Raw genomic sequence first — 25,745 nt, forward strand, 5'->3', positions numbered from 1 at the left:
GTTTATACGTCGCTGTGAGTCCCATGTCGAACAGGACGCGGCACGACGACTGCCGCCCTTTAACAAACCAATATTAGCAATACATTATATGTGAAGAAATCGGAAAACAATACTAGTACTCAGTATACTATGTAAATACTAAGTACAAACTTAATGAGGTTTATTGAAACACTTAAAATTCCTCAGAAAAAATTAAAATGGTTACACTAACTGCTAAAACACATATATAAAACATACAAATTTTACAAGAATTACTGTCTAAAGCACAACAATAGTTTAAAAAATAAATCAACAGACTACAATTACAAAAAAACTATTGATATACGTTGGTAATAATATTGGGAAAAAAGTAGATGAAATAATAATAATAATAAAAAAAGCAATAAACAGTAAATCAATGAAAGATGGAAATGAGAAAAAAAACGTATTAAAGGAGAAATGTATTTATGTTAATTTGCCAGAAGATGTTGCTGTCTAAGGTTCGTGTTATTTTTGATAAATTGGGCAACTGGTATTTGTACATTCAGATTTGTATTAATTAATTAATCACCCATTAATTTTAAAAATTTGTTGTAGCATAGATCTTAGAAAAGTTTTCTAAGGTCTATGGTTGTAGTCACTCATATTCGTGAAATTTATAATGTGCTTAGTAGTTTCTTCAAATAATGCTTTCCGCGATTTTTCGTAAAGGGGGCATTCAATCATGAAATGGTACTCATCTTCTACTTTGTTATTTGAAAACAGTTCGCAGATTCTTTTTCCTATTTCGGTACAAATACGTCCAATAAATTACCTAATTAGCATACTATCGCTCAACTCACGCACTAAGATAACGTGGAATACGAGACATTTTCACGATGTTTATTGAAATGCTTGGGATTAAATCGGAATTACAGTTCCTCTATCCTAAGTGGATTAACTAAGCACCAAGATACTTGTAAGGAGATACCGCAGTTGCGTGACCCTCTTTTCTAATGCCTTTGAGTATACTAATCTGACAGTTGGAGAATTGCCTGTCATTACAATATAAAAGTGGGGTTTTCAAGAAGTCCAAACGAGTGAACAGATATTGGCGATACGTATTGCGCCCTCGCCGACTGGTTCACCTGTCGGATTTGTTTGGCGTCCGAGTGAATCCGTCGGCAAGGGCGCTATAATCATCGGTTCGCATGCCAGGCTAGGGTCACTGGGCACTGGAATTTGACATTTCTCGTCAGATGCATCAAAATAATGTTCATTACCTCATATGCCCGGCCTTTGTTTCATTGCAGAATGATGCATATTTTTTTACTTCAGGTTTGTCAAATAAACCTTCCCGGGTGTACTCCGAAAATAACTTGGACTATGACAGTAAATGACCGCATAACCATATTGTCAGCTCGAAATTCGAATATTATTTTTTCTAACTTCTGTTGAGAGATCAATTTTTCGCCCTATTAAGCCTGTGATTTTTTTCCAAAATCCCTCAGATCTCCCCAGATTCCAAATGGGTTTCCCCTTACGACAAGCATGCATGTAAACCATGAATTTACACGAATTCCCGTTATGAATACGCACGTGACATGTCATGTTTGATATCTCTGTATATAAATAACTAAAACACGTGATATGGTACGATTTCACGCAATGGCATATCATCCTTCTAATTGTAATCAACTTTTTTTCTATCATCATACTGATTGAAAAACGGTGTAATTGTTCGACCCCCCCCCCTGGAAAGCATATATTATATTTCGAACAAAGTGGGGATAGGAAAATCAGCAATCGATGCACGTAGACTAACGTCTGTCACGTCGATAAAACTAATATTGTAGAAAACATTAAATACCTTGCTTTTCTACATTTTCTATTTTAGTCTAACCACACGTATTCCCAGCTCGGCAATCCATTACACGATTATACTGTCGGCTGGCCGCCATTTTTTTTAAAACAAGTCAAATTGAAAGGGTGATGGTCGTGGGATTATGGGGATCCCATAGCGACGGGAAAGAGTGCTTAAAATGTAATGTTCGTTCACACCAAATTCAAACACACTGCGCAACGACCCCCGACCTTTAAAATAAAACTGTTGTACAATTATATTTTGCGGTGACCTGACCAGTAGTTAAAGTCGTGGTTTTACACCAACTTTTCATGGGACTTTCATGAATTAATGCGCCCAGAATGCATCTGTTCACTTATTTGTGATGCATGTGTTCAAATAAACCTGTAAATTGTTATAATATACTTTTCATGAATGCCATTTATTTATCTATGCGTTCTGGTTTCTGATTAGTTTCAGAATGATACCCAAATATCGTGCTTGTGGCGTGACGTAGTCCGGATGTTTCGAAAGGTGTGTTTGCTTTATATTAAATGTTTTATACTTCCTGTCGAATGGTGTTATCATCAAACAGATTTAATAACGATTTACAAGTATTCAGTGTCTCAAATTCGGTCACGGCATTTCGTACCAGCGGCACGGGGGGCGGGCGGTCGTTAAAATGTTGGGGGATCGCCTCTCCAAAATCAAGCAGAAAATCTTTGTGTCAGCAAAATTTGCCCCTCAGCTCAAAATGCAGGAAATAGCGTTTAAGAGGGTCTAGATTTCGAAATTGTTAAAGGGGAGCATACCCCCACAATTATGGTGGGTGAGCAGATCTCGCACTTCCCATGCAAAATGTTGCGCTGCAGCCTCTGCGTACAATTTATACTGAACCCATGCATGGAGCTCGCAGTCTGCAAGTATTTTCACGTTTGAAGGACGGAGTCGTCGTGTGTGTTTATTTTTACATGCGTTGTATAGGTAACATGGGACTCATGATATCGAACACGGTGCCCTCTTCCCTTGAATATAATGTAACACAGACAAGTAATGTAGTTGTATTTGAAAATAATAACCCACGGGGAACATTTATTGTAATTATTGCGATTTTCCCCGGATCTTTCTTGACATGAAAATACTAATAGATGATGTCCGTTTGGAAGGGTCCATTATTCGGAAGGGTGATCGGGGTTAATATTCAGGTCATCTGGCGATGTTGTGATCAAACACGCACATAAATTACACAGTTTTGACAAGTATGACATAGTTCGATCTCGGTTTGAGACTTGAAATAATATAATCTCTTTGAAATATTAGATTATAAAAATCAGGGTAACGCAACGTGATTATAATGTAAAGTAGTTTTCCCACATATTCAATGTCCGTGTCCATAGTAACACAAAATTGAGCAGTGCCAATGACGCAATTTAGTTGGGTATGTAATATAGTTTTCGCCTTCAGTAAAAATCACTTATACTGCAAGCGAATGCAACGGAAATTTGAAATAAACAAATACGGTTGGAATATAAATCCAAGACAAATATGGCGTTTACATACGGGTATTCAAAAAAAAGCATTTACGATATCGGTGTACCGGTGTAGTTCGGGACTAATCGTGATGCAGTACCTTTTACCTACAACCGAATGACTTGTAATTGCAAAGTTCATCGTGGCTGCGTGTAAGATCGCGTTTGTTTCTCTAGACCTCTTGACCTCGAGATATTTAGTGAAAACAAGCAGACAAATCTAAAACCGCTCGTAGACTGAACATAGTGGCATTGCGAATGCATTTGAGATTCGTCGTCATCAATGACTATACTACGATATCTTCAAACCAAGCTGCGAAATTAAAGTTTGAGCAAAATTAATAAAGCAATCGTTTCTGCAATGCGAAACAGTATTGCGTTAATACTTAGTGCGTCGCATGATTAATGTTACCGTGTGTTTGCGGGACCATGCTCAGACATTGTCATTCAATTTTCAGTTAAATACTGTTTGATCGCCTTCACTCCTTGTCTGCAGACGCCCATGGGTGGGTAAGTGACAGGGTTGCCGTCCAAGATGATTTTCTTCAACTTGGGAAGCTTGGTGATCGTTTTCGGTAGCTTGCTGATGTTGTTTTTCTGTGCCCAAATCTCCTCTAACTGCACCATATTCCCAATACATTCAGGCAGGCCGCTCAACTGGTTACCACTGACAACCAGCACCTTTAGACATCGCAGTTTACTCAGATTTTCGGGCAACTCCTGCAAACCGTTATTTCGCAGATACAGCTCTTCGATCTCGGAAGTACACAGGGCGTCCGGGAAAGTGGAAAACGCATTGCTGTCCAGCCAGAGTTCCCGCAAGTTCTGCAAGTCCGATATCTCTTTGGGGAGGTCGGTGAGTTTATTCCTTCGCAAATCCAGAACTCTGAGCTCATCGAGCTCGCAAAGGACATCGGGAAGGGATTCCATTTCATTGTCGCTAAGTATCAGGTTCTCCAATTTTTTCAAGTTCACAACCTCCCGTGGAAACTCTGTTATTCTATTGCGTCCCAAATTAAGCCCGATTAGATTGCGCTGGCCGTAGATCTCTTTCGGTATTGCCGACAGCCCGTAATTATCCAGGTCAACTCCCACACCCAGGTCTCCCTGACGGTTTATGAATGGTTCGTATTCTATGCTCACCGACATTTCCTCGCCTTTATAATTTTGCCTTTAAATAATTGATCCGCTCGGCTATATTTACATCCAGTTGCGAGATACACATATGCTATTTCTGTCAAATTCTGAAATTCTACCCTATTTCGGTATCAGTCTGTATGCGACACGAATTCCCACGATGTGACTTACCCGACAGGGATTCTTATCTATCTAGAGTCAACAGTTATCACAGGCCCGTACCGGAGTCCATGTGAGTACGTGCTTTCGCGATATTTCTCCCATGCACGCACTAAACACAACCAGTTATCGAAGATGCGCTTCGAAATAAAAAATCCAATGCGTTGAATGTTCCACCAAACACGTCGAGATGTACTTCTTGTAATAATATACTTGTGGAAGTGTATTATCGATAGCTGCAGAAACCAGACAACGTTCAAGTCAAAACGGTAGCAATTCTGCGGTCTGTGCCGACTAGAGGTGAACAACAACAATAATGTAATCGATACGACGCCCTCAATGGATTGACTTCGCGCTTGATTTGACACATTGTCTGAAAAAATGAATTATGGGTAAAATTAGCGCGTTCGTAAGTCCACCTGCTACTCGCTGAATAAAGAAATATTATACAGATGGGTACAATAGACGAGGTTTCACGTAAATGGTTTTATTTATTGAGAGGCGGGAAGCACCGAGAAGTCATTTCCAATTTGTAGCCACTGTAACAACGCAGTGGACATCGAAAAATTCTAAATTACCCGGCCTAATTGTACGGTCTGCTGTCAAAAATAATGCCTCACACGTGATAACAATGTATGTCTCTATTTGATAAAAAAAAAAAATGATTATAAACACGAACGCATCTTTGATACTGGGAACGATAACGTGAATCAGCGCATATTTTGGTGACTACACATTGCGACACGCGTGTTGGCTCGAATCCAGTACAAAAAACTGGTGAACATCGCCAATATTTGTTATAATTGTTCGTTGCTAGTTTACGTTTTATTTGCCAGTTATCGCAATTTACGATGTACCGTATATATTCAGTGATCCACGAGTCTGGGATATGAATGAAATCCACTGTATGCCGCTTATTGCCGGGGGATATCATGTTACAGCTGGTTCTATTATATCCTATCTCGACGTGCGTAACATGTTGTCGTACACCGACACTCTCTAATTTATCAATCTTTCTCCGCCATTGTTTCCTTTTGTCATATTTCTTGCTCACACACGTCCAGTCCTTCTCCGTATATTTACGTACGCGTAGTATGTGCCAGAGTCTCTGGAATAATACAGTCATAACCTAAATAAATTGACGTAAATTAATATACAATATTGTGTGTTTTTTATTCAATTTTTTAGAAGTACGAATAAATACATTAAAAACACGTTGAACGACTCTCCGTTCACCAAATTACGTCACTAAATTGTTTGGTTGCTAAGTGAAGCGGTTTATAGAAACGATGAAATGGACAACGAACGACCGAATAATTTTGGGCAAGATCAAGACTATATAATCATATAGAGTAGGGGTGAAAAGTTAGAATGGCCTTTAGTTATAATTAATGTAAAATTGTTCAGATGCCCCTGTGATGCTTAAAGACCGGTAGTCAATGTTTATCAACACAAATGTCGCACATGCTCAGCGCGACGACCACCGCCCTTCAAACGTAAATATCATGTCACCAACATCCCAACTACGAGGACGATCTTTAAATCGCGTGTAGGAAAGTGTTATATGTGACTCTCCTTTATGCCAACTTGAGAGCGGGTCGGGCGTGTCGGTCACCGTTCCAATTAATCACGCATCAGGTTCGTACCATGTGTATCGTGCTATTTTCGACGTGGACTTTACTTCTTAAAGGGGGCTTAGTCTTTTCCACGAAACTAAACGAAACGAAACGAAACCCAAACCCAAACCCAAACCCTAACCCTAACCCGCATTTTTTTTTCATTGGCCCAATAATATCTGAGAAAATTTCACACTGTGAAATACGGACGTGACGATGTTTGAGGTCGTTCAAAATCTAAGGTTAGGGTTAGGGTTAGGGTTTCGTTTCGTTTCGTTTTATTTTGTTTCATTTTGTTTCGTGGAAAAGACTAAGCCCTTAATACATTTTATCGATGTATAAATTAAAAAAAAACGACAGCCACCATTCAATCATTAAACAATTGATCGATCTACGGGAGACATCCTGCTAGTAAGAGAAGGCCCACAGGGTACGCTACGTCACCGCGTATTCGATGGAGATGTTACCCAGCCACTAAAAATTGCTATAGCATTGTGGGATATCATCGTCTTCGCTATTTGTGCTTTGTTTTACTAAATCTTTACTGGTTGATGAACAATTTCTAATTGAATAGTGTTGTTCATAATTGTTACCTTTGGTTGCTATTATACGTGTGAGTATTTCATTGGAGGATTTATCGACCTTTTCCCTTCACAGAGGCCAGGATTATTAATACACTTCCCTCTATCAACAAAGCGCGTCTGTGACGCATAAATGAGCAGGGACGTCCGTTCGCTGGTTTCCGCCTCAAGTGTCATGGCGCAAGGGACGCCGGGATCCAGCAAAGGACGTCCGTTCGTAGCGACGATAATGTTTTTTTTCCGTCGATAAACTGTTGTTAATGATTTGTTATGTTCTAAATGACGAAAGACAGCACGACTAAAGAAATAGGATTATTTGAACGACATTCTCTACGCTCTGACCCGCCACGTCATTTTAAAACCACAGAGCGATTCGTCGTTAGAGGGAGCGATTCAAAAAACAGTCACAGTGTAATTCGCGGGTTTGGTTGGATATTTCATTCGACCGCAACCTAATATATCGTGTGTTTTTTTTTAAATAACATATGTATTTGTTTTTCTTTTATTCCAGGCTTTGGCATCACCAACACTTGAAAAATACAACCAAATAATTAAATGCATTTTTAACAACAACAAAAAACTAGTACATTATTTTAATCAGATTAAATTGGCCGCAGCTGTCCTGGACAATCGAGCATACTTACACAAGATTATATCGTGGAGTCCAACAAGTTCATGACATCAAAATTGTGGTATCATGCGATTCAATGAACAAATGTTAAGATTGTTTATACATATAAATGTATGCTGAATGTGTATGTGCTACTTAAATTGGTCGGAAAATCACTGTACACAAGACGTGACTACGACCCGGCCCTATTTACCTTGGCACGCCATCAGTGTCGGATTGCCTTTCTCATTCTCCATCCAGCTGCTTACGTCACGTGACACTGAATTACGGACGCTTGGTGTTACATAATCTTGTGGGTATTTGTATGGTTAATTTTAAGAGATTATCAGTGCACAGTTTCATCGGACGCTGCTCAATCTTAATCATGCAAATATTGGATTAATACTAGTACCCGGTGATACACACGACACGCGTCGTATGACGTCACAGCAAACGATCTACGCATACTCACACAGTGCATGCATGCGTTGATTATACTTCGTAGGAAACTCGTTACACATGTTAGAAGCGGTCGATGTCAGGTTCAATAACGCCGCCTTTCATGTCGTTACAATTGCACTCATTCAGTCACACGGCATACCCTGTGTATAATTGTATTTGGCATTACTATGGCAACGCATACTGTCGGATTATCGATTCTGTAATTTGATTGATTTAATTGCTTCAGTGGTAAAGCTGTCGAGTAATTGTTTCGATTGAATCAATAATGCAATTACTGTGGATTGGCAGATACAGCGCCCTCGCCGACCGACACACCCCTCTATACCTCCGTCGCGGAGGGCGCAACTCACGTAAAAAACATGTTATCAGTTTGTTTTTCTGTCTTTATTATTAAAGTATATATTCTATGGTTTCAAAATTAAAAACAATTTTAATATTATCATTCACTGAACAAGTCGATATCTTGGAACAAGGTGGTAATGTCAAAGAACAAACTAATATTACTGAGCATGTCAGTGATGTCACTGAGCAAGTTGATATCCCTGACAAGTTGGTGATGTCACAGACAAGCTAATGTTACTGAGCATGTCAGTGATGTCACTGAGCAAGTTGATATCCCTGACAAGTTGGTGATGTCACAGACAAGCTAATGTTACTAAGCATGTCAGTGATGTCACTGAGCAAGTTGATATTTCTGACAAGTTGGTGATGTCACAGACAAGCTAATGTTACTAAGCATGTCAGTGATGTCACTGAACAAGTTGATATCCCTGACAAGTTGGTGACGTCACAGACAAGCTAATGTTACTGAGCATGTCAGTGATGTCACTGAGCAAGTTGATATCCCTGACAAGTTGGTGATGTCACAAACAAGCTAATGTTACTAAGCATGTCAGTGATGTCACTGAGCAAGTTGATATCCCTGACAAGTTGGTGACGTCACAGACAAGCTAATGTTACTGAGCATGTCAGTGATGTCACTGAGCAAGTTGATATCCTGACAAGTCGGTGATGTCACAGACAAGCTAATGTTACTAAGCATGTCAGTGATGTCACTGAGCAAGTTGATATTTCTGACAAGTTGGTGATGTCACAGACAAGCTAATGTTACTAAGCATGTCAGTGATGTCACTGAGCAAGTTGATATCCCTGACAAGTTGGTGACGTCACAGACAAGCTAATGTTACTGAGCATGTCAGTGATGTCACTGAGCAAGTTGATATCCCTGACAAGTTGGTGATGTCACAGACAAGCTAATGTTACTAAGCATGTCAGTGATGTCACTGAGCAAGTTGATATCCCTGACAAGTTGGTGACGTCACAGACAAGCTAATGTTACTGAGCATGTCAGTGATGTCACTGAGCAAGTTGATATCCTGACAAGTCGGTGATGTCACAGACAAGCTAATGTTACTAAGCATGTCAGTGATGTCATTGAACAAATTGTGCAGAGCATGTGCTTAGACAAATAATGATTAAACAATCACTTTAAACCGTTTCTATAATTACACTTGTATTTTATTATATCTAAGTTTGCATAAAAATTCAAGGTATAAAGCAGTATAATCACCTGACCATTGTGATAACTACAAATGACATCACTTGTTATAGAGCCCTCTATCAGACATTGCAGAAATTTATTTTAACTATAACTGACTGACTACAAGACTGAACAACAATAATTTGTTGATTGTTGTTCTCAATTTGTTGAATTAACAGAATTTGTCAGGTACAAGATAAGTCTGCACAAAGTATAGAATTCATAGACTACTTTCCCGGAATTAGCGAGACTGGGTGCAAAAATACTGCTTTGTCATGGCTGAAAAAAAAAAACATGTCAGTTTCTGATAGTCGATAGAAGGGAATTTTACTCTAATGACGTCGATTGGTACACCTGCAAGCACAATATCATGCGTGCAAGTTTACGTTACACCCCAAAACAGCAGTTGCACGCATGCAAAACGATGTATCTTCAACTTCCAGGAAAGTCGTCTATACCACAAAAATGCAGGTCTACTATAGATAAACATAACATTACTTGATAGAGAGCGCTACAGTGTATTTGACTATACTTGGGGACTGAGCTACGTCACAAGACGTCCACATTGCTAAAACGTGCACCACTGTATCACGTATTTCTATGGGCTTTCAACTTTTAAGTAATCTTAAACAATCAAATTTATATGCGATACACATAATCTTGGGGCAATCTTGTTACACTGTTCAGGGGAGTCTCAACAACCATCCCAAAGTACCGTTTTCCGAGAGTTTCCGGCCTTTGTTTTCCACCGTGATGGTTGCCATGCGGTGAAAATGCCTGGATGTCCGCCCCCGAGAATACTTCAAATCTTTCATCTTTTCTGCAAAAGAATTTAAAATACGACAAGTCTACCTGGATATCGGGTCTTTACATTCACTAAAATTACGACAAGTTTACTGATATATCGTTTCGTTTCAGCGTACTGGGGACACACTGTACATGTAGGTATGAACCTTTGCAGATATTGGCCATACATTGAAAATAATGCCAGAAGCAGAAACATCTCTGAGCCAAATAAGCTTTTTTTAAAGAAATGCATACATAAGTATTAAACACTATAAAAAACACATGTTTACATAACATGTGTACTTAGTACTGTACTTTTCAAACGTAAACTCTAGAATAAAATAAACACATGATAAATAAATTACACATTTAATCAAAGTTACTATTCAACAAAGTTACTGATAACAGAAAAGAAAAAAACATTTCAAAACACGCAGAAGAATTTAAAACATATTGTCTATCAATTATATTCTAGTTATAAAAAAACAATTTGTAAATCCATACACTTTAACAGTAAAAAACAAAAGCACTGAAAAAAATTCTATAGATGGCGCTGTCACCTAGAATCTGTGTTTTCTATGATTCACATTCAAGGTTTTTATTTTGTCTGCCAAGATGGCTGTCAATTCAAATAATTTCCATGGTAACATCGCATATACATACAGAGTAAATAACAATGCAACTGATTTCAAATTATTTTAAAAACTAATTTTCAGTTTAAAATGCACAAAATTAATTTATTACCTAATTTACATAATACACTTTTTAATCACTGATACATGGTCTTTTTTGCACTTCAAATTACTCAGAGTACTGTGAAATAAATTGGCTGATTAATAAAGTTAATTGTTGATCTTCAAATGCTACCTTCTTGAAAAGATACAAAATTGGTTCACTATGCGATACACTGAAAATATCCAATAATACCGGTAGTGCTGGTAGGCAATACAAAACAAAATGAAGTAGTAAACAAATTGCTTAATAGACAATTTACCGTTCACTGCGAGATCCCGCGATACGTGTGAAATCAAATTTAAAAACAGGACGAACAATAGTCATAATCTCGTAGTGGCGCCAAACATGGCGTGGGATTCAACAAATCATCGCGTATTGTGGGTGATATTTCCATGCTTAATAATATGCTGTACACATTTGATGATAGTCAATTTTAATGAAATAATGGTATTTAAACGGAAGATCCCCTTTCAAAGATCGGCCTTTCGACTTTGAGCTATGAAAAAAAGAAATTTGAGTTCAAAATCAAATCGTTTGATTTTTGCGGCAGATGTTTGTGTCTTTCATGCAATATGCAAGATCTCGGCAGCCATGTTGGATTTCAAAATTAATGGGTGCAAACTACGCCACTTTGAGCACTGTATTGTTTTGATTTCAGATGGACCATTAATAACAAAAATACTGTTAGAGATGTTATATTGAATAATTGAATATGATACTAAACTACACAACCAAGTAAATTTTAATGCCATAGAAGCATTACATCATCAAGGGCGTTACTTAACGGAATAGCAAAAAGTGTATTCCAGAAAATATTGCAGTCCAAACAACCTGTATATAACATAGCATAACTATTACAACCTTGCCACTTGAAAATCAAGATATTAAATAAAAATTCAATTCAAGAATAGATACTAAAGATGCACTGGCTGCTACGATCATTTCCTTGCATAGTGGAATTTAAAGTTAAAACTTTGAAACAGTACACTAATATATCTATAATTGTACAAGAAAAATACTGAATAAAAATCAGGTGGGAACGAATCTGACCAAAAATGGAAAAACAACGATGAGGTAATCATAATAACAATATTTAATATTCATGTTCCTCCATTAATATTAATATTACTGTAACAGCAAAAATTTCTCTCCTCCAATATTTCAACCATGTAATTATTAATTAATTAATTAATTAAGTATCACAGAATTACACTTTTTTTTGTTTTTCAAACTGTCATCTTTCTTAGATTTTTCTGCTTGGACCTACCGGTATGCTTTAACATTTAATTTAGGACAAACATTGTTCGGACAGCAGAAGAAACAAAACATTACCTCCCGAATAATCATCTAGACCGTACACGTACAAACAAAAATAACTTACATTTTGAGGGTCAAGTAGCAGTACAATTATTCAGTCATGATTAGTTTGGTATGAAATACTGTAAAATACTTTATTTTGCTTGGAATTAATAATTTTCGCTTTTTTAGCTGAAGGAATGATTCAATGAAAATAAAATCCACCGAATATACTATTTTTCCTATATTTTACATTAAACTCGTCAAAAATCAGTGAAAATAAATTCCATACAAAAGACCCAAAACGTCTTTTCAGAGAAAATTAATTCCAGCTAAAATAAAGTATTTTACAGTAATTATATTTTGAAAATTGATAGCATGGTTTACAGTGTCTTTGCACTATATATGCTAATTGCATATGCAATCTGATATGTCTGATATTTAGTGTCGTAATGACACACTAAGATGTTGAAAACTCAATCATTTGGTGATGTAAAAACTATAAGCAAATTTACTATGCAAATTAAAATGCAAATTGTATGTACATTGTTATGCAAATTTAATATGCAAATTAAAATGCAAATTGTATGTACATTGTTATGCAAATTTAATATGCATTTGAAATCTGTTGAATTTGAATCTAGCAAATGTTTCTTCAGAATCTGCCTATAAATATCTAAATCTACCTGGTAATATTTCAGTAAGTTGATTGTTGAATTGAAAATCCACAAACTAAATGAATGTTTAAAATGCCAGCAAATTTCTAAATTTCATAAACGCTTGTAAATTTGGACCAGGCTTGTAAACTTGAAAGACGTCCTTGAACTTGGTGTTGCTTGAATTGGATACATGGTGAGTTATAAACTTGGTCCAGACTTGTCAAATTACTCAAGAAACATCATACATGAACTTGGTGTACATTTATGACAACATAAACACACTTCAAAACTGCTACAATATACATGTACTACACTACACTATGAACATAATTTTTTCAGCAAAAAAAAAAAGAATTTCATTGCTGGTAAAACACACCAGTAGAATTACAGTCATACAATTCACTGTATCTTGATTTGGTGGTGATGAAATTCAGTTTCGCCAGAAAGGGCTGTTGAAAACAAAAGTTTGACCATTTTGTTTACTTGTTGATGAAATTACATTTTCAAAAATGTGGCCTCACCTCATTCATGTTCTATATTTGTATACACGTAACCTGGTGAGCCATCGATGACACGCAGCCAGTCTTTCTTATTGGCTGTTACAACATTTTCTGGTCCCAGTAAAGCTTTGCCATCAGTACGGCTGCCTGTTACCAGATATCTGTAATAATAAGCACCGGTATGTGTAAAGCACAAGTCAATATGGATAACTTTGAGTATGTTTATGCTGATTTAAATAGTTCTGTTTCATATTGGATCTTGGTTTTAACAATAGAGTAAGATTTATCATATTTATCCTTTAACCTTTTAACTACCAGTTTCTTCCTTTTGTCACAAATTCACAAAATAGTCCCGTTTATAGTCTGCACTTTCCTTCAGAAGACTGGGACAAAAATAGCCAAATTTTTTGATTAAAAACTGAAAATGGACTTAAATTTTGTCCGTTGGCTCCAAAATAGGGGTTCATTTCCAGAAATATTGAAGAATATCAGAAAACCGTGCATTTAAATTTGGGCGAGAAAGTCTGGTGGTGAAAAGGTTAATAGCTAACAGTCAAATCTATTTCAGGTTTCACCATAGCCATTATGCAGTGGACATTTTATGTAAACAAACAATTTATTTTCTCACAAGTTATATTCATCACATGGAACCCATATTGACATGATACAAACTTTGGCGCTTAATTCACATTCAGAAATGTAAGGAGAATTATAAAAGTAATTGTAAGAGGTAGTCCAAAGTTAAAACTAAGACTATCACTCAAGCAGATTAACTGTAACTTTTCTATTAGACTATGAAAAAATAAGGTTAGAAGGTTGACAGAAAAAAAACATGGTTTCTTGTTTTAAGTGAATGAATTATTATTAATTTTTTTTTTGGAAGTATTGAATTCAACATAAATAGAGTGAAACAAAGGAGAGAAAAACTCAAAGACATGGTGAGTTTTATATCTTGATAATGGTAAGAAACATCAAGATAGATTGATAACATCTAAATGTTTTTATTTCCTGCCAGGTGGTTGAAATGCTGGAGGCAAAAGACAACGAGCAAAAATCAGGTGGTCCAACTAATACGAAAGTCCAACTACCGTATAGCAGCTTTTCACCACTTGTCACTGAGATCTGACATGTGACATTTCAAAATTTTTGTTTTAAGTATTTTAACTTCAGAGAATCTGACTTCTGTCAGACACCAAAGGAGTACATACTGTGAAAATTGTTCAGGCAACAGAGTTTCATCTGTTTTCTCTGTATAATGCCCAAGTCAACTTTCACAAAGTTAACTCATCATTTTTTCCATATTTTGCTACTGACATTATGTCTATTCTATTTTGAGTTCATCTAGAACTGTGGATACTTACATGTTGGCAACTTCTATTAAGTCCTCTTTTGTCACATTCATTATCTGCTCGCGATGCGTTTGTTTCATATCATCTGTAATACCATGCAGAAACAATAGCATTCCTCTGTTTGGAGGCGCAATAGGATAATCCACCTGTAGATGACATTTATAAGGGAAAAAAAATGCAGTAGAACACATTTTGGTTAAAAATCTTCCATGACCTAAAAACATATTAAACAAATTGGTGATATTTCAAAATTTTAATAATCCTAAATTTAAAATAGACCACTTTCCATTCACTGCGAGATCCCACATTACACGTGAAATCGAACGTAAAAAAAAGTACTAACACAGGTCATAGCGTAATGGAGGCGACGAACATCGTGTGAGATTTGACAAACGAAAATATTTTGGGGGAAATTTCCATGCTTAATAATATGCTGTACACATTTCATGATAGTCAATTTTAATGAAGTACATGTAATGGTATCTAAATGCAATATTCCCATGTCAAAAATCGGCCTTTTTAAGTTCAAAATTAAATTATTTGATTTTCGAGGCAGATGTTTGGTGCGTGTCTTTCACGCAACTCGCTAGATCTCGCAGTTGAACGGAAAATCACCTATTCGTCATCCTCGACCATATTAAAAAAAGTGCCATAGCCAAAGGTCAGACTGCATCCACGATTAATCCATGTTTACATAAGCAGTCTGTCAACTGATATACCTCCACTGTTTGAGATTTATAATGAGAAAAGAATACAACAGATTAATCAGTCATTATTTATAAAAATATTAACTAAAATGAGAATATTGTTATCAACACTAAATGAATTAATGTGATATAGAAACGAATCAAGACAACCTAACCTGATGACAGTGGTAAATCATATCAAAACAATACAGGTCAAAGGTCAAATACCAGCTCTAATTACAAAAAATGTATTTCTATCCTTACAAAACACATATTAGATGGTATAGATATGCAAATTAGCTTCCATAGTGTGAGATTTATTGAGGAAAAGTGACATAAAATTTTACTAAATTAATTTTGTTTTATTTCAGTAGTATTTGATTAAGACTTATCAAATTGAAAATTTCACCCAATGTGCTCTAGTTGAAATCAGGAAATTTCCAAAATATAAAAATGACATGCTGGAACTTACACTTTGGAAAACCGCAAGCTTGGCCTCATTGATATCTTGCTGGGTAAAATGACCATTTGCTGCCCACTCTGCGGATGCTTCGTAAGTTTTGAAAGTTTCAACGCTATTGGGATCCCTAAAAATACAACAACAAAAAGCATAGTTAAAACTTAGATGCCTTGCCACAGGATAAGACCATTGATCAATTTCAAAGTCAAACTTGCAATGATAATTTTTTTCTTTTAATGCTTTTGTACCAAGCAACAATCAACCAGGCTCGGTTGAACACAAGCACCTGTGGACCTGAACTAAGGTTCTCTCACTGTTGCATTCATTAGTGAATGAATCTCAGCCAGTGGAATTAGCCTTTCAATTGAGTCTGCAGCACACTCACCCAGGGTAGGGGTCGAGCCTCTGTTCAGCCTAAGGTTGGAATTGAACTTGTATAGATACAAGTTTGACAGTAACAGAGGGTGTAATTTCACATCAGCATTAACCAGGCATTTTCTATAGTAACACATGCACTTTTTTTTTTTTCAAAAACAAAAGCATTTTCCATAAAAAAAAAAAATGGGCTCTGACCAATAACTGGGCCCAAAATTACCTTGGATTTGATAAGAATTTCTTTGAAAATATTTTTAATAATATCTATTTTGGCTTTTTCAAATCGCTATTATAATATTTTTTTTGTTTCACAATCTTTTGTATCAGTCATTATAGACAAGGTGTTCAACTTTATCTATATTATTATTTAATGAAAATTGCATATTCACAATTTTGATTGAAGCAGACTTTATACAAGATTTTTACAAGATGAGAGGGCATGTAAGTTTTCATTTTTATATGCTTGACCCATCTCAGGTGCACAGGCTGGATAATTTATCGCTTATATATCATATTGGTATTCTCATGTTGGGTTAATATTTAAAATATAATGTATACATGTAGGTCATGACCCTTGCATACCACTCTGTAGTTGGGGCTGCTGAAACACAAATAACAACGCTACACCATTTCCACACAGAGTCTGTGATCAATGGCTGCCAAAAATGCAACAGTTGTGGACCAGATTGGTGATCAACTCTTGAACTGTTCGATCTGTTTCGAACGCTACAAGAATCCGAAGATTCTACCATGCCAGCATTCCTACTGTGAGCAGTGTTTGCTGAAGTGGGTGAAACAATATGGCAGACTGGTTTGTCCCAACTGCAGACAACCGCATTCCGAAACTAACGTTCAACAACTTCCACCAAGTATTATGATCAATTCAGTTATGGAGATTATTGAAGCACAGAAGAGAAACATACATTCAGCGGGTGGTGGAACATGCCACGGTTGTAAAGAAAATCTACCAACAAACAGGTGTGTAGACTGTGCTATAGATTTGTGTTCAGCATGCGTAAAAGTCCATGGAAATGTACCAATCAGTAAACACCATCGTATTATGACAGTTAAGGAGTTTGAGAAGGCTAATTTAGGAGACCAATTCTCTTCCTTGTCTGCAGTTCACTGCACAGTGCACAAGGAAAAACGACTTGAGTTATACTGCGAGTCTTGCCACGTCCCTATCTGCCATTTATGTTTGGGGACAAACCACAGAGGAGATGAAGTCATTGATATGCAAATGGCAGCAGATAAATTCAGTGAAGAAACAAAAGACCGAATGCAAATCTTGAAAACAAAACAGAATGAGCTGAAATTAAGCAAAGTGAGTGCAGCAAGAAAAATCAAAGCAATAGCAAAGCAACTTTCGCAGCGAGAAATGCAGATAAAAAAACATTCACAAGAAACCATAGAAAAATTAATCAACATAGTGATGGAAGAGAGCATAATCTCTTGGGAGAAATAAAAACTGAACATGACAAAATGTATGAAGAGATCAACAGAGAAATAAAACAGCATGAAACGACTGAGGAGATACTGAAAAGTACAACAACGTTTATAGACAACATATTAAAACATAGCAGTGCTGCACATCTGATGAAAACAAGTATCGAAACAACAAATCGGTTGGACATCATGACATCCCTGGAGACAATGTGTGAAGAAAGTGATAATACACTACCAGAGTTCTACCCAGGTGAGGTCATCCTGCAAGGAATGCTGGGAGGACTACAACATCCTGTAGCTAGAAAATCAAAGACAGAGAATGCCAGTGCTGTTTCTGTCTTAAATAAAGAAGTCAGTTCCCAACAGCAGAAAGAAGATTATAATGTTAAACTAGAGGATGGCGCGAGACCAAAAATCCAGAAGGAAACTGTGCCAAAGATACAAGTCAAGCAAAAATATGATGTTGAAACCAACTATGAAAAGCGAGAAAAAAGCAAAGTTCAGGAACCATCAGAATCAACACAGGCTGTATCGCACCAACCAATCATAGCAAAAGCTATCCAGGGCGTTGAATGTTTAGTTGATGATATTAAATTTACAGTATTGGAAAAAGCGGCAACTGTGTCTTCAACTGTGGCAGTTGGAACACTTTGTGCTCTTCAGTGCATCTTGAGATAGATTTGATTGATAGGTCTTTAAATTCTAAGCAGTTTTCAGTCAGTGTATAATTTCACAGGAGTACACAGATGTTACAAAAAAAATAGATAAATAATCACAGAAGCATTGCCATCGAAATAGAATGTTGAGAACACATGTAATAAATCTGGGAAGAACACAAGAACAAAAAATAATGGTATGATTGTATAATTGTATAGTTGATCAATTACAGGTAATAATGTATATTGTGAAAAATTTCTATTTGGGGACAAGGATATTGAACAAGATTTTTCTCAGTGAATCTACCGGGTAACTAAAATATGGCACGGGGCTCAATCTATTTTAACATTGAAATGTACCTTGATCTGCTAACTATTCAGAAACCTAGCGTAAATGGCAACTTTCATCATAACACGTTGCAATTGATATGGATCCTATGCAATGAACATGCAGGAATTTAGACCATACTAAATTAAACATCAAGTCCACATGTGCTACTTGACCAGAAACAAAATGCAGCTGATCAAAAGATAACAATGCTTGGGAGTGAGTGACAGATTAAATATTATTGGCTGTGATACATTGCTCAATCTTCTTGCCTGAAAAAATTGGTATTCAACATTGAGTCTTTTATCGTAGAATTAGCATGTCTTTTATTGATGTGTTCATGAGTGAAAGCATATCTATGTTTTTTTCCAAAACTACTTTCGACATAACAAACCCATTTCCTTTGTTATAAATATCTATAAATTGCTCAATTTAAACTGAAACAAGAGGTTTTTATTGGTCAATCGAATAACATTTCAAAATGACGTCATTGTACACTGCGATTGTTGATTACATGGGTGGATACAATTGTCATTAAAATTGTCAGTACACGTCTTTATAAAGAGGAATGGATTTGTCATGTCAATAGTAATTGTCCCTTGTAAAATGTGAAATGGTTGACCATTTATGCTTTTGAATGCTGTCTCATTTTTATGGTGCAACATTTGAAAATGTATTTTTTTTTTTACAATTTTTGTATAGTTAGGACCAAATTTACCTAATTTTAAAAGAAGTGGCATTGTGGTTGACGCTTTTGGACTAATATTGCATATTTTGACACAAATTTAACAAATCTGACAGAGGAACACCCAAAGTACCATTGCTGCAAATATTGAAGCATTTGGACTTACGGTTTAGGACTAGTGTCGAAAATAACATTTTTTACCAAGAATGACAAAAATATTCACTAAAAATCCAAATTTGCATATTTTGACACAAATTTAACAAATCTGACAGAGGACGACCCCATGTATCATTGCTGAAATATGAAAGCATTTGGACTTACGCTTTAGGACTAGTTGTTGAAAATAACATTTTTTACCTTTGGTACAAATATAAATGTATAAAAGTATTTTTGAAGAAGAAGTTGTTTAAAGGAAAACTCCCATACCAACAGCCCTGCTGGGTAATCCATTACGGGAACAACCCAACCCAATCAACTGCCTCGATGATGTCTCCCCGTTCATATGTGAAAGTTGCCATACTGATACAATTACGGGAAAAATTAACAAATCATGTACTTCTACAAATTTCGACGAAATGCCGGAACAGAAAATTCAACTGGACACCAGTTGTTTTTATAAGACTACGACTGCATAAAGGTCACATCCCTACGCGTAAGAGCGAAGTAAAGAGGCTGTTCCACATTGAATACTCATGTTAAAATATGACGATAAAGACAACTCCACGGAGCTCTAAATAACATTTCCAACAGTATATGTTTATTGTCATATAAAGAACTCATTGTTAAAAACAAAAAAATAGTTCTCTGTCTGATGGTAGACGCTAAACTGAATTTATTGAAATTCATCCTGGAATTCATCCCAGTTGATCAAAACAGATCAACACGTGAATGAGAATCTCAAATGAAAACTGCAAAGTTTATTCTACCAGTCATATAATGTACAGTCAACTAATATATTCAGTTGTTTGTAACACATAAAACTGCTGAGAATTTCCCTCGATTGGCTGAAAAGTTCATGCAAGTTTCAAATCTATACACGACTGAAGGGCTGAAACACAGTGTAGGTTACAGTGTAGCTACAACTCACCTATATGAATAGAACGAGAATAGACCAGATGTTGACATGGATGCTCCACCCCCATATGCACCACCTTTCTCTCTGGAATAAAATAAAAATCAAATATCAAATTAGACAATACTTATTATTTACATCTCATGATCCATGAAACTTGTCACATGATTGTGAAAAAAACAGAAAATAATAATAGATCTGTGTCTACAGTGTATTGTAATTAGATTTTTGAATAAAAATGCCAATATAATCTTTTCTTTTTTGAAATAGAGCTTTTCACAATATGATTTTAGTTCCAACTGTTTAAAACCTTTGTTTGTGAATGGAATTTTGACTGATCAACTATTCATTGAAATTACCAGTGAAGTTGAATCCACTTCAATTTTGGGACTTTCACTTTCACTAGTTACAACCCCGGTATTTGCTTTCAAAGACCAGACAAATTGTTTTTTAACAATATGAGTACCAAGACCTCATTGGCTCTGTGTGTAAAGTACCAGGGTAGCCCTGATTTTTGCATTAAAGACATATACTGTGGAATACTTTCGCTGTAATTAATTTTCGCTGAAAAGACCTTTTGGGCGTTTTGTATGGAATTTATTTTCACTGATTTTTGATGAGTTTAATGTGAAATATAGGAAAAAATATATATTAGCTGGATTTTATTTTCACGGAATCATCCCTTCAGCGAAAATAAAATCAATCAAATTCACTGAAGCAAGAATTATCAATGTCACAAATACTTTGGTGAGAATTTGGATTCTTGAAAACGAAGCAATCAGAATTTGGATTGTCAATAACCGAGAAAGCATCAGTTTTATTCCTAGTCATCTAATTGTTTTGTTAACAGCGACTATAATTGCATATTAAAATGGCACTGCAATCAGAAATGCACATACTGTAGAATACTTTATTTTAGTTCGCTGAAAACACTTTTTAAGTGTTTTGTATGGAATTTATTTTTACTGATTTTTAACAAGTTGAATGTAAAACATAGGTAGAAATGTATATTTGCTGGATTTTATTTTCACTGAATCATCCTTTCAGCGAAAATAGCGAAAATGAATTCCAAGCGAAAATATAATATTCTACAGTATCCAAACAGAAGACTCACACATTAATGAACGTTTATACATTGATATCAGGAAGTTTTAAAGATCGACATATCCTTGGGGGCGCGCCTACGTAACAAGACGTTCCCTGTTGCTACGACGCGCACCACTGTACATGTATTTCTATGGGCTCTGTGCGCGCTGCTGTGGAATGATGGTCGAGACGGTGAAAATTCAAGAAAACAACACAAACTCAACTTTGAAGTAATCCCGAACAACCAAATTTATATAGGTTACACATGTAGGGCAAATCTTTTTACACTGTTCAGAAGAGTCTCAACAATCATCCCAAAGTACCGTTTTCTGCGAGTTTTTGGCCTTTGTTTTCAACCACCGCTGGTTGCCAGCAGGTGAAAATGTCCGGATGTCCGCCCCGAGGTTATCGAGGTGTGCATTTTACTGGCAAGCTTGTAACTTCAAACAATTATTAAAATTATGTATTGAGCTAGATCATAATTAAAGTAATTATAGCATCAAAGTAATGCATTCACAATCGTGTACAATGTCAGTAAAGACCAACCTGAGAACCAAAAAGACAACAACAGAACTGTAGAACATACACATGCACAGTTTTTACAATAGTGCTGCATTGAACAGCAACTTACCTAATTTCCCTGTGTAGAAACTTGCTGGTCATCAACTTAGCCAACACACGCAGCCTGTAATATTCAAATTGGAAAATCAAAATACCTTATAAAAAATAGACAATGTGTGGTTATCAGGAAAAGTGGTTGCATGCTACTTCACTAGGAAATGCAAATTCCCAATGACATACGTGATATGAGATGCTGCTTGAAATGAGTGACATCATCATGGGTTATCCATGAACCAAAGGTGAGTGAGTAATACAGCAAATTAAGCGAGAAATATCAACCAGCTGTACGAACAGGAGAGTACCCTTTTACCACATGACTAGTTCGGAGTTACCGTACATAAAATGACAGACCTTCATTTCTGAATCATATGCTAATTAGGCATGACATTTAAGCACATCAATGGACGGGTATTTGCAGTTACCAACGTTTTTTTGATAATCATTGAACAGAAGTATTATCCATCTTCCAAATATTTGTTAGCAAAATAAACTTCCAGTCATTATTATTACGAATTTGTTCTCTGGGGCGGAGCTACATCGTAAGACGTTCCACGTTGTTAAGACGCACCACTGTACACTGTATTTCTATGGGTCGAAAGCCGTTGAAAACAGCTACAGTTGAGAAAACAGCACAAACTCAACTTTGAATAATCCTGAACAACCAAATTTATATTTTTTGTAGAAGTAATCTCGTACTTTTCAGGAGAGTCTCAATAACTAGCCCAAAATAATTTTTTTTTTTTTTTGAGTTTTTTGAGTTTTGATGGTTGCCAAGCAGTGAAAATGCCCGGATTTCCACTCCAGAGAATAGTGTTATTGCACCATGGTTATTTATTGCAATATTCTCACATATAAGCTGCGATAAACACATTACTGTTCAGGATTGGGAAAGTAGTTACAGAGGAAGCTGAGGATCTTTTAATAACTCTAGAAGTGCTTCTTTAGCAAAATTTGAAGTCTCTCACGATGATATTCATTATGAAACAGCACATAAAGAAATGTACAATATACCATACTTGTTCTGACTTAGCAGCCAGGGTACTTAAGGTATATGTGTTTTAGGAAGGTGGGTTCAAAAAAGTGTGCAAAGGACAATTTTAGTCTTATTTGGAACACAATCAAAGTCAAAATCTACTTCATTGTCAATTTTTTTTAATTGTACTTGATGCAGAGCAACGATGATGATTTCTTGCAAAATTTGACATACAACAGTGCTATTTAACCTGATACACCTAACGGTAATAACCAATCAGAATGCTGCGTTCTATCAATACAATTCTCCAGAAATTCCTGAAGGCATTCTGGTGAAGCACTGCAGGAGTAAATGTCAATGTCATCAAAGTACGATCTGTTAGGATTGATTTCAGTGAAAACACAACATAATTCTTTAATAAGCTGGTAGTTAGCAATATTTTTAAAAGTATTTATTTCCTATCTTGGTTGTTAAACGATGGTGTAAGCATTCATAACATATTCATGGTGGTCGATATTCATGCTGCAGTATATAAATTTGATTACCAATGTTCTTAAAAGTCAAACAATGATAAAAGACCAGGTTTTATGACTAGACAGTCAAATTTGGGGCTTTTTGAAGGTGCATAGCTGCATGTGATCCTGAAAATAAAAATTTCCCAAAAATTGGGTGTGAACGCTAAGTCAAGCATAGATGCATAGAAGTCGGACGAGTATGTTAAATCCCACGACATACTATTTCATATCATATATTGCATCACATCATATCATATCATAATCATATCAAGTCATGTATCTTACGTTGCACAATCTGGATCTGTATAGGGTACAGTGGCTATACATCTACCAGTGTAATTCACAGGAAATGGCAGCGGGAAATGAATCCGTCTCTTAGTAGGGTCAAAATGTGGATTCTGAAAATAACAAAGGTTGAAAATAGTTGTAATGGAATTCAAACAACAAAGAATCAAACAGGTTAACCGCTGTCAGCATATTGTAAATATTTCTTATTTATACACCAATCAAAATGTTGGTGAATGATTTTGTACATTTTTTCTATATTTTTCTACAAATTTCGTGAAATTATGGACCTAATTTCTTTTAGACATTTTTGTAAAAAAAAAAATTATGCAGGTTTTATTTATGAAGAAATTCTTTGGTGTTCAAATGACAATACTGTAAAATACTTTATTTTAGCTGGAATTAATTTTCGCTGAAAGGACATTTTGGGTGTTTTTTTATGGAATTTATTTTCCCTGATTTTTGGCAAGATGTATGTAAAATGAGGTTTATATCCCCTGTATTTTATTTTCACTGAATCAACCCTTCAGCGAAAATAGCGAAAATCAAAAATAAAGTATTTTACAGCATGTTAATGATAGAAGTGTGAAAATATAAATACATTTTTGCTTTATGTGCAGTTCTGATGAAGCAAATATTGCACTAACAGGTTTCTGAAGTTATGAGAAATACTATAAACGCCATTATTTTCGTTTGGAATTTATTTTCACTGAAGGGATGAGTCAGTGGAAATAAAACCCAAAAAATGCTTTTTCTTCTATATTTTGCATTCAACTCATCAACAATCAATGAAATTATATTTCACACAAAATAGTCCAAATCTATTTTTAGCAAAAATAAAGTATTTTACAGTATGTGATTATATAATTCACCAGCATAAAGAAATATCTCACAGGTCACTGACCTCTATTTTCTTGACCTGTGATCCTTTTTCTGCCTTGATCGGTGCAGGAACAGTTTTAAGAAATTTTTCTAATCTGAGCATCGCCCTTTCTTGGGTCTCGGGGCTTGTTGTCAAGGAACATCTGGGGAGTAAACATTTTTAAAATTTTAAGAATCTAAAATCATAATGTTTTATTTGATTTAATATGTGGCTTTAGCATAAAGTGTCTTGGATAATTGATATCTTTAAATTCAATGATAACCATGAAGAAGAGTGACTAGGATTATTAAATTTCTATGGTAACAAATTCGACTATCCCTATTTTATTTTTTACATGAATTACTGGTATGAACTATACATGCATCCTGAACACGTTTTTGTAATTAAAAAATCATGTGTATATCTCTGAAGAAAAGTAAAATTATGTCATCTCATTCAGGGGAAAGTGGGTGAGGTGCTAAACATGTGGAATTTCACGCATGCATAATTGTTATTTTGATGGTTCAATATAAGGTCATGTGATCACGATAACTACTAACCTATGCTGCAGCAAATTTATATTGATTTGCAATTATTTTATTGTTATTTTAATTGTAACGCCATACTGTTTGATTTTGTTACTGGCTTCATAACAACTGTGTGATTGCAACAAAAAACAACAACAACGTCAGCAGTAACGAAAATTCATGCTATATAAAGCCTGTCCCTGTTGTCTTATTGGCCATTGCTGAGGTAGATATCAAGCTGCACCATCTTTCAAACAAGCTATGACCTGACATAGGCTCTGTCTGTTTTCGATGTAAGTTCACATTGTAGTATATGTGCATTAGCCATCTTGAATTGAATCACAGAACAAATGCATGTGCATATAAACCCAAGACTTATGATGTGCGCGTGAAGTTTAAACATGAGTG

General features: G+C 35.8%; 2 protein-coding genes across 2 annotated transcripts in view; both read right to left on the reverse strand.

Moving 5' to 3' along the window:
- Window positions 1-2,727: 2,727 nt before the first annotated feature.
- Window positions 2,728-4,958, reverse strand: LOC102803068 (uncharacterized). The gene has a single exon (XM_078010696.2). It carries the CDS (start codon window positions 4,477-4,479, stop codon window positions 3,778-3,780), a length of 702 nt encoding a protein of 233 aa, XP_077866822.1. The 5' UTR covers window positions 4,480-4,958; the 3' UTR covers window positions 2,728-3,777.
- A 4,433-nt stretch (window positions 4,959-9,391) lies between these two features.
- Window positions 9,392-25,745, reverse strand: part of LOC102802937 (presequence protease, mitochondrial-like) — a 28,347-nt gene continuing 11,993 nt past the window's right edge. The window contains exons 15-22 of the mRNA XM_085496039.1: window positions 24,853-24,973; window positions 23,949-24,061; window positions 22,186-22,239; window positions 20,484-20,555; window positions 15,919-16,033; window positions 14,773-14,906; window positions 13,433-13,572; window positions 9,392-10,255 (exon numbers count right to left, since the gene is read on the reverse strand). Of these exons, the coding sequence (XP_085352165.1) occupies window positions 13,434-13,572; window positions 14,773-14,906; window positions 15,919-16,033; window positions 20,484-20,555; window positions 22,186-22,239; window positions 23,949-24,061; window positions 24,853-24,973 (748 nt within the window). The 3' untranslated portion in view covers window positions 9,392-10,255; window position 13,433. The remainder of the gene's footprint in view (window positions 10,256-13,432; window positions 13,573-14,772; window positions 14,907-15,918; window positions 16,034-20,483; window positions 20,556-22,185; window positions 22,240-23,948; window positions 24,062-24,852; window positions 24,974-25,745) is intronic.

The sequence above is a fragment of the Saccoglossus kowalevskii genome, chromosome 22 (assembly GCF_978046115.1).
Source record: "Saccoglossus kowalevskii chromosome 22, keSacKowa6.1, whole genome shotgun sequence".
Taxonomy (NCBI): domain Eukaryota; kingdom Metazoa; phylum Hemichordata; class Enteropneusta; family Harrimaniidae; genus Saccoglossus; species Saccoglossus kowalevskii.